This window comes from Onychomys torridus, chromosome 9 (assembly GCF_903995425.1).
Source record: "Onychomys torridus chromosome 9, mOncTor1.1, whole genome shotgun sequence".
Lineage (NCBI taxonomy): Eukaryota > Metazoa > Chordata > Mammalia > Rodentia > Cricetidae > Onychomys > Onychomys torridus.
The window spans coordinates 6,254,747-6,267,775 of record NC_050451.1 but is presented as its reverse complement, the minus strand read 5'-3'; the positions used below and the strand labels follow the sequence as shown (position 1 = coordinate 6,267,775).

The following is a 13,029-nucleotide window of genomic DNA, read 5'->3' as shown; positions in this document are numbered from 1 at the left end:
CAGGCCCAGCTAAGCCCCAGGAGGATGGATATCTGTCCACAACCCACACTGAAGCTCTTCCAATCAGGAACAAAAGGGCAAAAGGCCCAAGATCCTGTGCCAGAGAATTTCAACTACGCCCTTGACCTTGCCAAAGCTGTGGCGGGTTAAAAAGCAGAACACCGGGACATTGCTCCTGCTGCTACCGCCAGTGCCTCGGCCACCAGCAGCAGCGGCAGCGCAGGGAAAGAAGGCATGCAATCTGCAGCCCTGGGCATGCATGATGCACGATGAGAATGTCAATGCCCCGTCTTTCATAGGATTTGATTGTCTCTATTGAGAAGCAAGTCCATACGGGCCACATATTGCACTTGTAGTTAAGGTAGGAATTAGCTTATAGACTAATCTGTGGAATTATAAAATGTTGCCAATTATACAAAGTGTCTTAGAGAGCCAAATCATCCTGCAAAGTGTGTCAAAACTGACTTCTCCAGTCCTTCCAAATGGCCTTTTTTTTTTTCTTTTTCTTTCTTTTTTTTTTTTAAATACAATCCTTAGATGATTCCCATCAAAACCACCTCACACTCCTGTGAACATGAGGTTCCTACTGTGATTACCAGAACTGCAGAGGTGGAGCCAGGGCTCCCTCTGGCACATTCTTCAGTGACCTTCCTTACAGACTCCCACAGCCATGCCCATTTTTCCACCCTATCAGGACACCAGTGCTTAAGACAGCTCCAGAGAGAGACATGCAGCAAAGCTCAGCCAGACTGCCTCCATGTCACTCAATGCAAGGAGAAGGGAAACCTTCCTCCTCTTTCCCACAGTCTCTCTCTATGGGGAAGACAGCCACTTTTATCTCCGGCCAAGAGGAAGCAGAGTGAGAGGCAGGGGAGGGAACTGGGGACTGCTTTGCTAGGAAAAAGTCATCAGATACAGAAAAAGGCAATTAGGAAGTGTAGAAGAAAATTCCAGAAATATAGAGATTCATTATTGGATAAAATGTGATCTGAGGAAAAACAACAACAACAAACTACTTACAACTCTAAAACTAAACAAGACATCCTGGCAAACCAAGGGGTTACATCAAAGTGTGTGGTTTGCCAACCATAAATAGAGTTGGATTTTTCAAAGATATGATATCTAACACACTGCTAGAAAAGGTAGCTTTGAATTCCTGTGGTGTCTCCATAAGGCTGGCTTTCCTTCTGCTACCCACTGTCTCCCTTGTCTCACAGGGGTTGGGGGGCACACCTCTTCTTAGCCTCTTTGACCAGCTCATTCCTCATCAATCAACCCAAAGACTTCACAATACGAAACCCTTCCAAGGTCCTGCTCCTGTTAACGTTAAGCACTGTCCTTGATCGAAGGCTCTGATTGAGAAGGTAGAGCACATGATGCCATTGCTTATGGCCATAATCCTCAGTTATTTTGTGATGACCATTTCTCCACTGTCCTTTCTCTGGGGCAGAGACCTGTAGCCTCCCAAGTCTTGGCATTTGGGGGCAGATGTGGGGACTGTCTCATATATCCCCTCTATCCACAAGATGCTAGTGGCATCCTCACACTTGAGGCAACCAAAACTGTCTCCTGACACCAGCAAATGTCCCCTGCAGGGGCAATGCACCACCTATCAATAATGCCACTCATACTTGAATGAATGCCAGAGGTTTATATGAAGTGTCATCAACATTCAAATCATGCTGCAACGTGTGTCTAACCTGAATGCTACAGTCATTTCAAATGCATAGGGCACCACCTCAGAGTTCAGCATGCATTCACAACCAGCTCCCAGGGGCTGCTTCTGGAACTGTCTCTCAGGCCATGGCTCCTAGCCTGCTGCATGATGGAATCAAATGGAAGGAATTAATAGGTTTCACTAAGTTAGAATCTCCTGCAAGCATCCTGGTTTTAAAGCTCCTTGAATGGTTCCAATATGGGATGACAACCACTGCCTGCAGCTTTCAAGCTCTTCTAGAACGCCAAACTTCCCAAGCAACTAAGAATTAAAGGTCGCTTCAGTAGACATAGTCTTTAATTTGCCATCATGTGGAAGTCCCTCCTTAGTATCACCTAAAAGAGAGATGGGGGGAGGGCAAGGAAACACATAGAATTGGGCAGAATAAGGCTTTCACACCACTTTCCCCAATAGGGATTCCCATCTCACTCTTGCAAAGATCTGTGTGGGAACATAACTTGATGCTATGAGAAAGTTAAGAAACCAGAGTCCCCTCCCCTTTTTTTTCTATTCTTTTCTTACTACCTAGAATTGAGACTGCATCAAGATACCAGACTTACCTTCAAATAATGCCCAGGTCACTTTCTTTTTCTCAAATGATGAATCTTCAGCAGCTTTGAGGGAGATCACTGAAAACACAAAGAGACAGGACAGCATGACACACAGCAGCTTACAGCCCTGACCCACACTGTGACCTCAAATGGTGTCACGTGGTACCAATGTCTCTTAAATTTGTGATTTCCGTATTAACAAAACTGCCTTAAATCATCACAACCCAGATACCCAGGAGAAACACAATGGCATACGCCAAACAGCTGAGAAACCTGGGCCCCAGGACATGCAAAGAAATCTGTCTGGGTTTAAAAGCCAGGAAATGGCAAAGCCAAAGTATAAATATAAAAGTATAAATATAAAGAGTTTCTTGATGGGGGTCCAAACAAAATCATCATTTCCTTCATGGTTTTATCATCTTCCATGGTGCAGGGCTGCATATTTATTTCTAGTCAGAAGTACCCGGAGTCATGCAATGGCGGGGATCAGGCCCTGAGCACCACTCTGTATGCAAGACACTCTGAAAGACAACAGGCTCCTACTCTTGAGATTATTTTGTCTTCTTCTGTTTGGTGGTTGTTCACTGGATGTACTCTGCTTCCAGGGGAGAAAGTGGAGTTATAATAGTAAAACTCTGAACATCACACTAGGGGATTAAACAGACAACAACAACAACAACAACAACAACAACAACAACAAAAACCATACACAGCATCAGGGATTGATCTGCTTATTCAATAGGACTTTCTGTGTGGACAGAAATGTTCCACGTGAGTGTTGTGCAGGTCAGCAGCTATGTGTGGCTATCCAGCACTTTAAACATGGGTAGTCTGACCAACACATTACATTTACAATTGGATCAAATCTCAGTAATTTAGACTTCAGTTGTCACATGTGAAGCGCTCTAGACAAGAGAACAGAGGACTTGAATTTTTAAAGGCAGGTGGAACGCAGATGGAATGAGAATAAGAGACGAGCAATAAGGCAGACATGGCCTGTGTGTTCATTTCATTTCATTAGACCTCCTATATATTTCTGAATTATCGTCATCACAGATTTCAGTTCTTATTTTCTACCCTTTTGTCTTTTTGGGGGCCTTTATTGGATATTTGATTTTTGAGGTGTCTTCTAGACAGCTAATCTTCTTTCCACGTGTGTCTCACCGGCCACAAAGCCTCTTCATTCAGTCTTTGTTTTCATGTGTGGGATCTTTCAGCTCTGAATTATCTGTCTAATTCTTCTTCACACACCCCAGTTCACCAATGACTCCTCCAGTTCCCCACCTCATCTCCTAGCCAGGTTAATGATAAATTTCAACAGCCGAGCCTGACAACTTCCATAGCAATATGACCCACACCCACAGACTTGTTCTCCCAGTCGGTTTTGATTTTGACATGGTCTCAGTGTGCCTGAGAATGTTTCCGAATTGAATGTCAGACATTGAAGATTACAAAGTCTCCAGAAAGCCTTCAGTTCTCTGAGAGCAAGGTGAAGATTGACATCACCTTGACCCACTCAGGGTTTGGATTGCTTAGGAGCTGACGTTTTAGAGTCTAGTCTGTTTCTTCCTTTGGGTTTAGCTCCTCCGGGTTCCGTAGCAGGAAGCCTGGATTATTGGTCACGATCCTCACATGCCATGTTCAGGAACACCCAAAGCTCATTTGCCTGGCCATCACTTTCTCTGCAGCTCCTGTCGAGCAGTTCCAGATGAATTTCAGGAAGACTTGTGTGTGTCTGATGCCTGGACCCCTTCCCTGTAATGTCCTAGCATCTCTAAAACAAAGGGGACAGCTGAGGTACAACTGTCATAAGTAACTGTGCAGCTGGAGAAGCGGCTCTGTGGTTTAGAGCACTGGCTGCTCGTCCAGACCAACCAGGCTCAATTTCCAGCACCCATGTGTCATCTCACAACCTTCTGTAACTCCAGTTTCAGGGGATCTAACGCCCTCTTCTGGCCTCTGTGGGCATCAGGCCTGCACATGGTACACAGCCATAGCCTATGAGCAAAATACTCACATACATAAAGTTCAAATTTAAAAATAAATAAATAAATAAATTGTAATCGGGGAACACACAGGGATGCTGTTCAGAAAGCAGAAGTTCAGAGATTTTTCTCTCCTCCTAAAGCAAACTCCTGTCCCAGAAGAACCCAAATTCTTTAAAACCAGTAGTGGGATCACCTTCACTTGGGGTTTTTCTGGAGGTTGGCAAGCAGTGTGTGTGTGTGTGTGTGTGTGTGTGTGTGTGTGTGTGTGTGTGTGTGAATAAAATATACTATCCAAACTATACTTCCCTGTCCTGCTCAATTTATTTTAGTCTAGAACTCCTGTACTCTACTGACTGACAGAATAACCAAATTTCAGAATTTAAAATAATAAGCATGTGTTTATTGTGAACTGTCATGGGTCTGAAGGGGCTGGGGCATTTTAAGTGAGGCCCTCATGTTGGAAATGTGGGGAGCAAATTGGAATGGAGGAAAGAAGCAGCAGAGAGGAAGGTTCGGGGGAGGCTTGAGCTTGATGGGCTCCGGTCCAGAGAAGCCTGACGTGCTGTCTCTTCTGCACGTCATCCACGCACTTTGTGCCCTTAGCCATCCATCCACCTCCGGAACTACCCTGCAGGGTTTTCATAACCTCAATCCTCAATCTCCTAAGCTTGGGAAAGGATGATACCGCAAAGTCCCGATGAAGACAGCACAGAGCAGGTGTAAACACCCTCTGAGGAGCTTAGCTCCAGGAAAGACAAAGAGGCAAGAGACGGTAGGGAGCATGTTTCCTATTTTATATGTGAGACTGAGAGGGAATGTCATCTGCCCACATCTCCAGAGTCGGTGAACAAGAGCTTAGACTAGAACCAGCTCTCAATTCCCACTCCAGACTCAGCATCCTGTATAGACCTGTGTGCCTCCTGTCCCTTCCTCACTCAGAAACATGTAAGGCTCCTCCGCCTTCCTAAGGAAACAATGATAGCATCCTCTGCCATTCAAGACCCCAAATATATTTCTTCCACCTTATTCTCACCATCCAGGACTCCCTGTCTGGATCTTGGTTATCCTATTTGGTATGCCTTCTCTCATCTTTACAAGCACAACCCCAGTGTCTGGGTGACCTTTAGAACAAATCTCTCTTCTCCCCAACCATAAATCTTCCTTCTCTGAATTTCCACAGCACCCCACCCCTTTGATGCCGATTATTTTGTTAAATTCCATTGATAATTTTCAGGCCATATGGTCCAGAGACTATCCTCCAATGTGGTCCAGGAGTCATCAGCATCAGTGTCACCTAGGAAGTTGTCACAAGTGCAGAACCACAGTCCCCATCTCAGACCTATGGCCTCAAAGTCAACTGAGAGCCTAGTGAGTCACATGCAAAATGTGAAGTAGGAGCTGAGGAAGAAGAATCAATAAAGCGCCTGTCCTGAAAGCATGGGGACCTGAGTTTGGATTTCATAAGAGCTGAAAGAACTTAGTACTGTTACTCCACTAACAGAAACAGTAATAAACTGCCCCTGACCAAATTCTCATGTTTAGATTAGAGACCGGTGCATCTCTCATCCCTCTCCAGAAAAGCTTCGTGTACTTGCTGATTTGTACAGAGATCAGCACTGGTCAACATGCAGAGAATAAGAGACCCCCTCCCCCAATGGCTCGGGGATTATTGTAGAAGAGGAATTAGGTGTCTACAGCAAAACAGTGTTTTCCGGACAGGACAGGACAGGGCCATTGCACATAATGATTCACAGTGGCTGTGAGTGCATGCATGACACCTATACAGGATCCAGCCCACCAAAAGCCCAGGGTGGGGACAGGTCTTACAAAGTCCTACCCCTATCTGAGAGGCTACTGGCAACTGATAGTTGTTGTGGGAGGGAGAGTCAGTTGTCTTCAGGGATGTGGCCCCTGAGAGCTACCCATGGTCCAGTTGATGGTCCCACACCCATGGACATCTGAGCAGCACTAAAGACTCTGGGTTTAAAAAGAGGACCACATGAAGTTGGGATGGGAAAGTGGTAGTGAGGACATACAGCTGAAATTGGAGGGGAAGGAATGGGGAGGTTGTTTTGATACAAACATTACAGGCAATATGAAATTTTTAAAAAAATAAATAAATGACTTGGAAAAATATCTGGACATAGTAAAGCATGCTTATAACCCTAGTGCTGGGGGAAGATGGAGACTTGGGGATCTCTGAAGCTCCTTGGCCAGGCAGGCTAGCTGAATCCATGACCTTCAGGTACAGTGACAGACTGTTTCAAAAACTGAAGATGGAAATCGATCGAGAAAAGACATCCAATACTGACCTGTCCTCCACATGTGTGCATATATGCACACACTCACTGACAGTAACAAGTGCAAAATGCCACAACTCATGCACACAACTCTTAAAAAGGAAATAAAGGGTGCAGTGAGCCCGTGCACACTAGCCTGAAGTGCTCAACTGCTACTTGCAGGGAGTGGGGACTCAGTTGACTCACTGATTACCTTCGTTTTTAACAGGGTGATAAACCCTTGTGACAGCACAGGTGAGGGTTACATGGGTTAGAATGTGTGGAGTGCTTCCAATTTTGTCTGAGACGTCATTGAACATCTCCATCCACGGGCAGCCCATCCCTTAAGAGCGTACTGTTGCTTTTATCGACTACTACGATTCCCATGCCTAGAAGGGGTTTTTGTTTTTGTTTTTGTTTTTTTACCTCAAGAGTCCTTTGCATGGAGTGAATGGCAAGTTGTCCACTTGGCCAACCTGAAAGGGTTCTCCTCTGCTGTGACTAACCTTCTAGCTGGAATCAGTTTCCATCCCCCTTGGCCGAGGCAGGTGCCCAGAGATCACCTCCATACCTCTTCCAGGGAAAGAGGCCCTGGTTCCGGTTTACTATGAGTGCAGTTCCTTCTGCCTCCTGTATGATGGCAGGCAACCAATCGCACTTAGTACCACATGGAGCCACGTCCTACGAGATCTCACCAATGGAGATTTTCACACTGTGGGGACACTCACCAGCCTTCCCAGTCTAGGCAATTTGATGGGAGAGGGCAGTCATTTTGGTCGGTGCCTGAAGACTTCTCTGCTTTTACGAGGGATGAAAATTGCACAGGAGCCCTGCCAGGGCTTCAGGGACTTCCCCTGAAGTTCTGTTGTACCTATCTCCTTCCAGCTGTGAATCCTGTGTTATCACCAGTGAATTTGACACTATGTCCAACTATGTGCCTGAGAACACAGACTGTAAGGAAACCTGGCTGTCTGATATAGCCTGTCCACAGCAAGGGCTTTGTAGTGGAGGAGACGTGGCTCTGTTCTCTGCGCTGATGCACCTCCCTCTGTGGCACATGCCCAAGGCTGATAGAAACTGACCTTGACCAAGCTTTCCTGTAGGCATGGAGTGAAAGAGGCCTCTCCAGGGTGGATGGGTTGAAAGAGAATACCAATACTTGTAGAAAGCATTTTGTGGGAGGCTGTCTAGAGCCCAGTCAGTGGTCAAGTACATCTTAGTACATGTGAAGCCCTGGGTTTGATTCCTACCACCACAAAACACAGAAACTGAAAGAAAAATATAACGTTTTTCACCACAGATTATTCACTTTGGCTCAAGATGTACTGAAATAAAATGCAAATTTTTGCAAAATTTACTTGCAGTGAACTAGCTAGCCACCAGAAGACTGCCGGTTCTTTACAGAAGTCAGCAAGGATGCACAGTCAGCTGTACAGTCAGACAGTAGGGGAGGGAAGCAAACAACCCTTGTGTCCAAACTGCTGGAATTTCCATAACCTGACAGCCACTGGTAGGTTGCTCTGTAGATAGGGGCTGGGGATCCTTGAGGGAGCAGAGGCTAAGCATGCCTTGGGACAGACTCAGCACTCAAGCTCCTGCAAATGAGTGGTTACTGCCCTCTCCACAGTGTAATTATTTACGTACAGTCATCTCATCAATTGTGCCTGTATCCAGGAAAGTCAGGTATAGGACCCAACCTCCTGTCCACACAGAATTTAGGGCCTCTAGTTCCCTTGTGGGCCTGCAGGGAGAAGGAGGCAGAGATGGAAGGAAGCTTTCTCAGCCGTAGAGAGAGCCTTGATCACTGTGCCTGTTGGTCAGTTGCTTCAAAGATCACAGCAGAGGAGAGGAGTAAAGATTGCTCCTGCCCCAGTCAACTCCTGACTGTTGGCTACCTTCTCATTGCCCTGGGACCTGGCACCAGTAGACAGACCCTGGGTATCTTCTCAAGGATGCAGTGGCCCAGACAACTAAGCTGCCAGTTCTTCTAGACCCTCCCAAGGAGAGCAGGGCAGGAAGAAATCTAGTAAGTTGTGAGATCCACCACACAGTGGCCTCGCTGGGAGCTGCTGGCTGAAAGCAGCCACAAGATAAAAAAGGAAGTTGCAGGAAGTATATTTAAAAAAAGACTCCCAGTCACATCCTTTGATGGGGCCTTAGGGAACCCACCCCTAGACAGGGGCATCGATGGCCTTGAATCTTAACTTGAAAAGAAAGCTCAGGAGATGTCCCTGGGAAGGGCGCATTGGGGAGACCCACTTCAACCTTTCTGGCCCTGCTACTGGGCCTGGCTGGCTAAAGCATTCATCTAGATTCTGCACCAGTTTGCTCTCAGGGGAAGCTGCCTACTACCTGGTAGGCCAAGACGGAAACGCTTGACATGCAAGACAAACAACTTGTTCTTGTTAAAAATGGAGATTCACTGGCAGTGCCTCTGAGTTTCTGGGAGGCAGTGAGGGGAGAGAGAATTTGGGAACACCTCTTAAAGGGCTAGAGGCTCCAGGTCCCAGGACCCCCACATGGGGAAGCCCTGCCTGGAAGAGATATGGGAGCCAAGCCCAAGAAGATATGGGAGGGGGGATTTAGGTCATGGGGGTCTTGGGCCTTGGCCTCTGACATGCAAACTATCCCTGGGGAGATGTGAACATGGGTTTACTCTCCTCAAACAGGACCCCAAGAACCAACTCTACCCAAGCCTGTCTTAGTAAACCAGGGAATTCACTGAGACTAGTTATCAGAGCATGGATGGCCTCAAAATAATCACAACACAGAAAAGTCTCACCCTAGCATGGATGACAACTTACCCATGGCTTTATAAATGGGGTCCCCTTCAGTTAACTTTCCACTTCTTAGATATTTGCACCTCCCAAGATCACTTGCAGTTGGGATAGAATTACATACTGATCATGGTAAAGTGTAGGAGGAGGAGGAGGTGGCCAGAACCTCAGATAAGAGTCTAATGACCCTCTCTATCTCTCCTATGAGACAGCACAACAGGATGGATGTTAAGGGTCTCCTGTGGCATTAACAGCTGCCCTGGTTAAGATAGCAATACAGGCTATGCTAGGACAGTGTTCTACAGTCTCCCTGAGAGAACCAGCCTTCAGACTTGGCCTCTGGAGGCAACTTGAGTCAGAGACGCCTTCCTCCAGGGACTATTTAACATGTCAGCATCTCACTCTCACTAAATGTGCTGCCTTACAATGCATCACTATCTACAGCCATGATGTCCTCTTGTATTATCTGCATCTATGTTTTCTTCCTTCGCTTTCTAGAATTATCCTTGCTCTGAGGTCAAGACTTACTTATTTCACAGGAGTGAAGTGGTTCTGGAAGCATATGCCTGTAGTCCTTGGCTAAAGCAGGAGGATCTCTGGAGCCCAGGAGTTGGAAGTAAGGCTGGGCAATATAACAAGACTGTGTCTTAGCAGAGAACAAAAGAAATGAATGAATCAATTAGTCAGTCTATGATATGGTATCATATGGTATTGCATGATATGGTATGATATTGTATAGCATGGTATGATGTGGTTATGTATGGTACAGTGGGGTGTACTAGCGAGGCAGGCTACTCAAAAGGAATTTGAAAGCAGGACCATGAGATCATTACATGTTGGAAGCTTTGGAAGAGGGCAGGGCAGGAGCCCCATGCCACCCAAGTCTCTTTTCCGCTCTGAAGCTTCAGAAGCCATGGAGACAGTAACACACCAGCCACAGAGCTCCCAGCTCCAGCCACGGAGCTCCCAGCTCCAGCCACGGAGCTCCCAGCTCCAGCCACGGAGCTCCCAGCTTCAGCATGCACTGGCCCTGGACTTGCACTTCATGGGGGTTTATTTTACAGATTTTTACAGGAAGGAGGCAGGATTCCTTAAGCAGAGGATGATTCCTAGCTTTGTTGAGGAAGAGCAAAACCCTAGTGTGTGAGCCTTGCTAATTTGTACCCAAGGTGGGGAACTGATACCACCCTGTCACAGTGTCCTCAGCTGCGTGCTACACAGATCCATGTTAAGAAAAATATACATACGGTGATCAGAAAATAAAGGAATGAGCCAACAGCCCCTTTGCTTCTAATTCAAAGTTCATAGGCTCACTATCTGTCCTTTTTCAAGGACCAGATAATTCCCAAGGGGAAGAAGTGTTAAAATGTAGCCATGGTCCCACTATACATAACTGGATCCACAAATTGGAGAAGGAACCATAGACACAGAGACCTCTGTTTCTGCTCTGAGGCTTGCCTATCACTTCCTTTCCTCTTTGTTTCTCCAAGACTCGGATCAGAGGCAGCCTCACTGGAAGTTCAGACAGAGCCACATCTGTCAGGAAGGCCACTCGGTGACCTGCCTGGGGCCACTGCTGATAAACACGGAGGCTCCGCCTTGCTCAGTTCAATCCCCTCTTGCCTTTTACACTCAGGTTAAGGCAAACTTAAAAAAAAAAAAAAAGCAAGCAAAGCAAAAGATTAAAAATAAATAAACTTCCCAGGGTGCTGGGGCAGTTGCAAAGGAAGTCCACATTCCTCAAGGGAACCAGTTACAGAATACAAGGGTCAGCATTCTGTGCGGCTAGGGAGCACTAAAGTGCAGGACTTCCTTACTGACTCAGCCCCACTCAGCATCCGCCTTTCTGTCCCTTTTGGCCATTTCAATTGGGCATTTTATAATGTCGAGAGTTTAAGTCACTCATACACTTCTTACATGTCAAATATGTTCTGTGCCCATGCACCGAGTCACAGGTGAAGGACGCCAAAGCAGAACTGGCAGAGTACTGAAATCCCTGGCCAGGTCACCTCGCCAGCCTGTCTTCTCCTCACTGCCCACCCCTGCCTCCCCCAATCTGCATCCCCAGGATTCTTTGGGTTTCTCTTTCTCTTGCTTAGGCCTGAGCTGCCTTCGGTTCTGACATGGCAGGGCCCATCATTTCTGTTGAAGCCCTCCCGTGTTCCAAGCAGGATCGTAGGGCCCCCTAAAGTGACCTCTCACATGCATCCCAGAACTGAATCCTTGCCTTCCTTCCCTGTCAAGGACACTTGCTGTACAGTACTGCCTTTTCATCCCGTCTCCTCATGCCCTTCCCCTGGATAAGGAGGCTGTGGTCCAAGGTCAGCAGGGATGCTGGCTGTCTATCTCAGGCCTCTTTGGGCACCATGTCCCAAGGACAGATTTAAAAATGAAAGCTTCCTACGTGGGAGTTTGAGATTTTAATCTCCTGATGTTTTACAAGACTGGTGGTGGTTGGCTTGTGGTTTGGTCCAGTGAAGAATGTGTCTGAGTCTAAATTACACTCTGGTTGTCAATTTGTTTCTTCTGAGTGTCTGGACCTGTTGACACTGTAAACACCATGATGTGCGCTTGCTTAATTAAGCAGAGCACTAAATGTTTAGTAAATCTCATTCCTAATTATCTGTTCCATGTCTCCAGAGAGAAGGGATTTAGTTAACTTCTTCCACGGAAACCTGAAATATCTGTTCCCTGTGGTGTTAAGTTCAAATCTAATCATTAAAATTATTAAGTCCCCTCTCACACTTTGGGGTCAAATACTCAGATGATAAATTATGTTCTGATTTCATCTTTGCTCCCCAAACATTTTTTCTTGTAAATTGTGCTCATGCACACGTGCTCACTCTCTCTCTCTCTCTGTCTGTCTGTCTCTCTGTCTCTGTCTCTCTCTGTCTCTGTCTCTCTGTCTCTCTCTCTCTCTCTGTCTCTCTCTCTGTCTCTCTGTCTCTGTCTCTCTCTGTCTCTCTGTCTCTCTCTGTGTGTGTGTGTGTATGTGTGTGTGATGTATCTGGGCATGATTCATTCATGTGTTCATATGTGAGCACACACATGCACAGAGCTCATGTGGAGGTAGAGGAAGACCTGGGCTGCTCTCCCTCACTTTCTGTCTTCTAGGTGGGATCTCTTGTTTGCAAGCCCAAGCAGTTGTCATAATGCTTCCAGGATTCTGCTGTCTCTACCTCCCAGCTCCCCAGAGATGCACTGGGAATTACAGGCATCCCACTGGATGCAGCTTTCAGGTGGTTTCTGGGATGGAACGCAGGTCCTCACCTTTGCCTGGCAAGTGCTTTACACACTGAGCCTTGTGCCACCAAACTTTTAAGGTAACGGCATTGTTTCCATTGAAAGCAGACTTATATAACCTTAAATCATCCGGCAGTCTGCCTCCTCCAACTCTGCTGATTGTGGTTGGAGTAAAACCCCGGGGAAACTGCAGAAGTCTGCAGGTTGCTGCTGTTCTGAGCATTTATTTCACTGTTGACGGGTGATGAAGGGAGCATCCCCTGAACATGAGGGGAGGGGAGGTCTCATCTCAAAATGTTGGTCTGCTTTTGATCCCACAGGCTGCTAAAACGTGGCTGAAAAACCACCAAAGGTCATTTTTTTCAGAAACTCCAGAGGACCAAAGCGACCATCACAGCTGAAGCCTGAAGTGGAAGGCAATGCCTCACAGCCACACAGGGCCATCAGGATGAGCTCTGTAAACTAGTCTATCTA

General features: G+C 46.6%; 1 protein-coding gene across 1 annotated transcript in view; it reads right to left on the bottom strand.

Moving 5' to 3' along the window:
• Positions 1-13,029, bottom strand: part of Vstm4 (V-set and transmembrane domain containing 4) — an 85,934-nt gene that overhangs the window by 57,136 nt on the left and 15,769 nt on the right. The window contains exon 3 of the mRNA XM_036199685.1: positions 2,278-2,346. Coding sequence (XP_036055578.1) covers positions 2,278-2,346 — 69 coding nt within the window. The remainder of the gene's footprint in view (positions 1-2,277; positions 2,347-13,029) is intronic.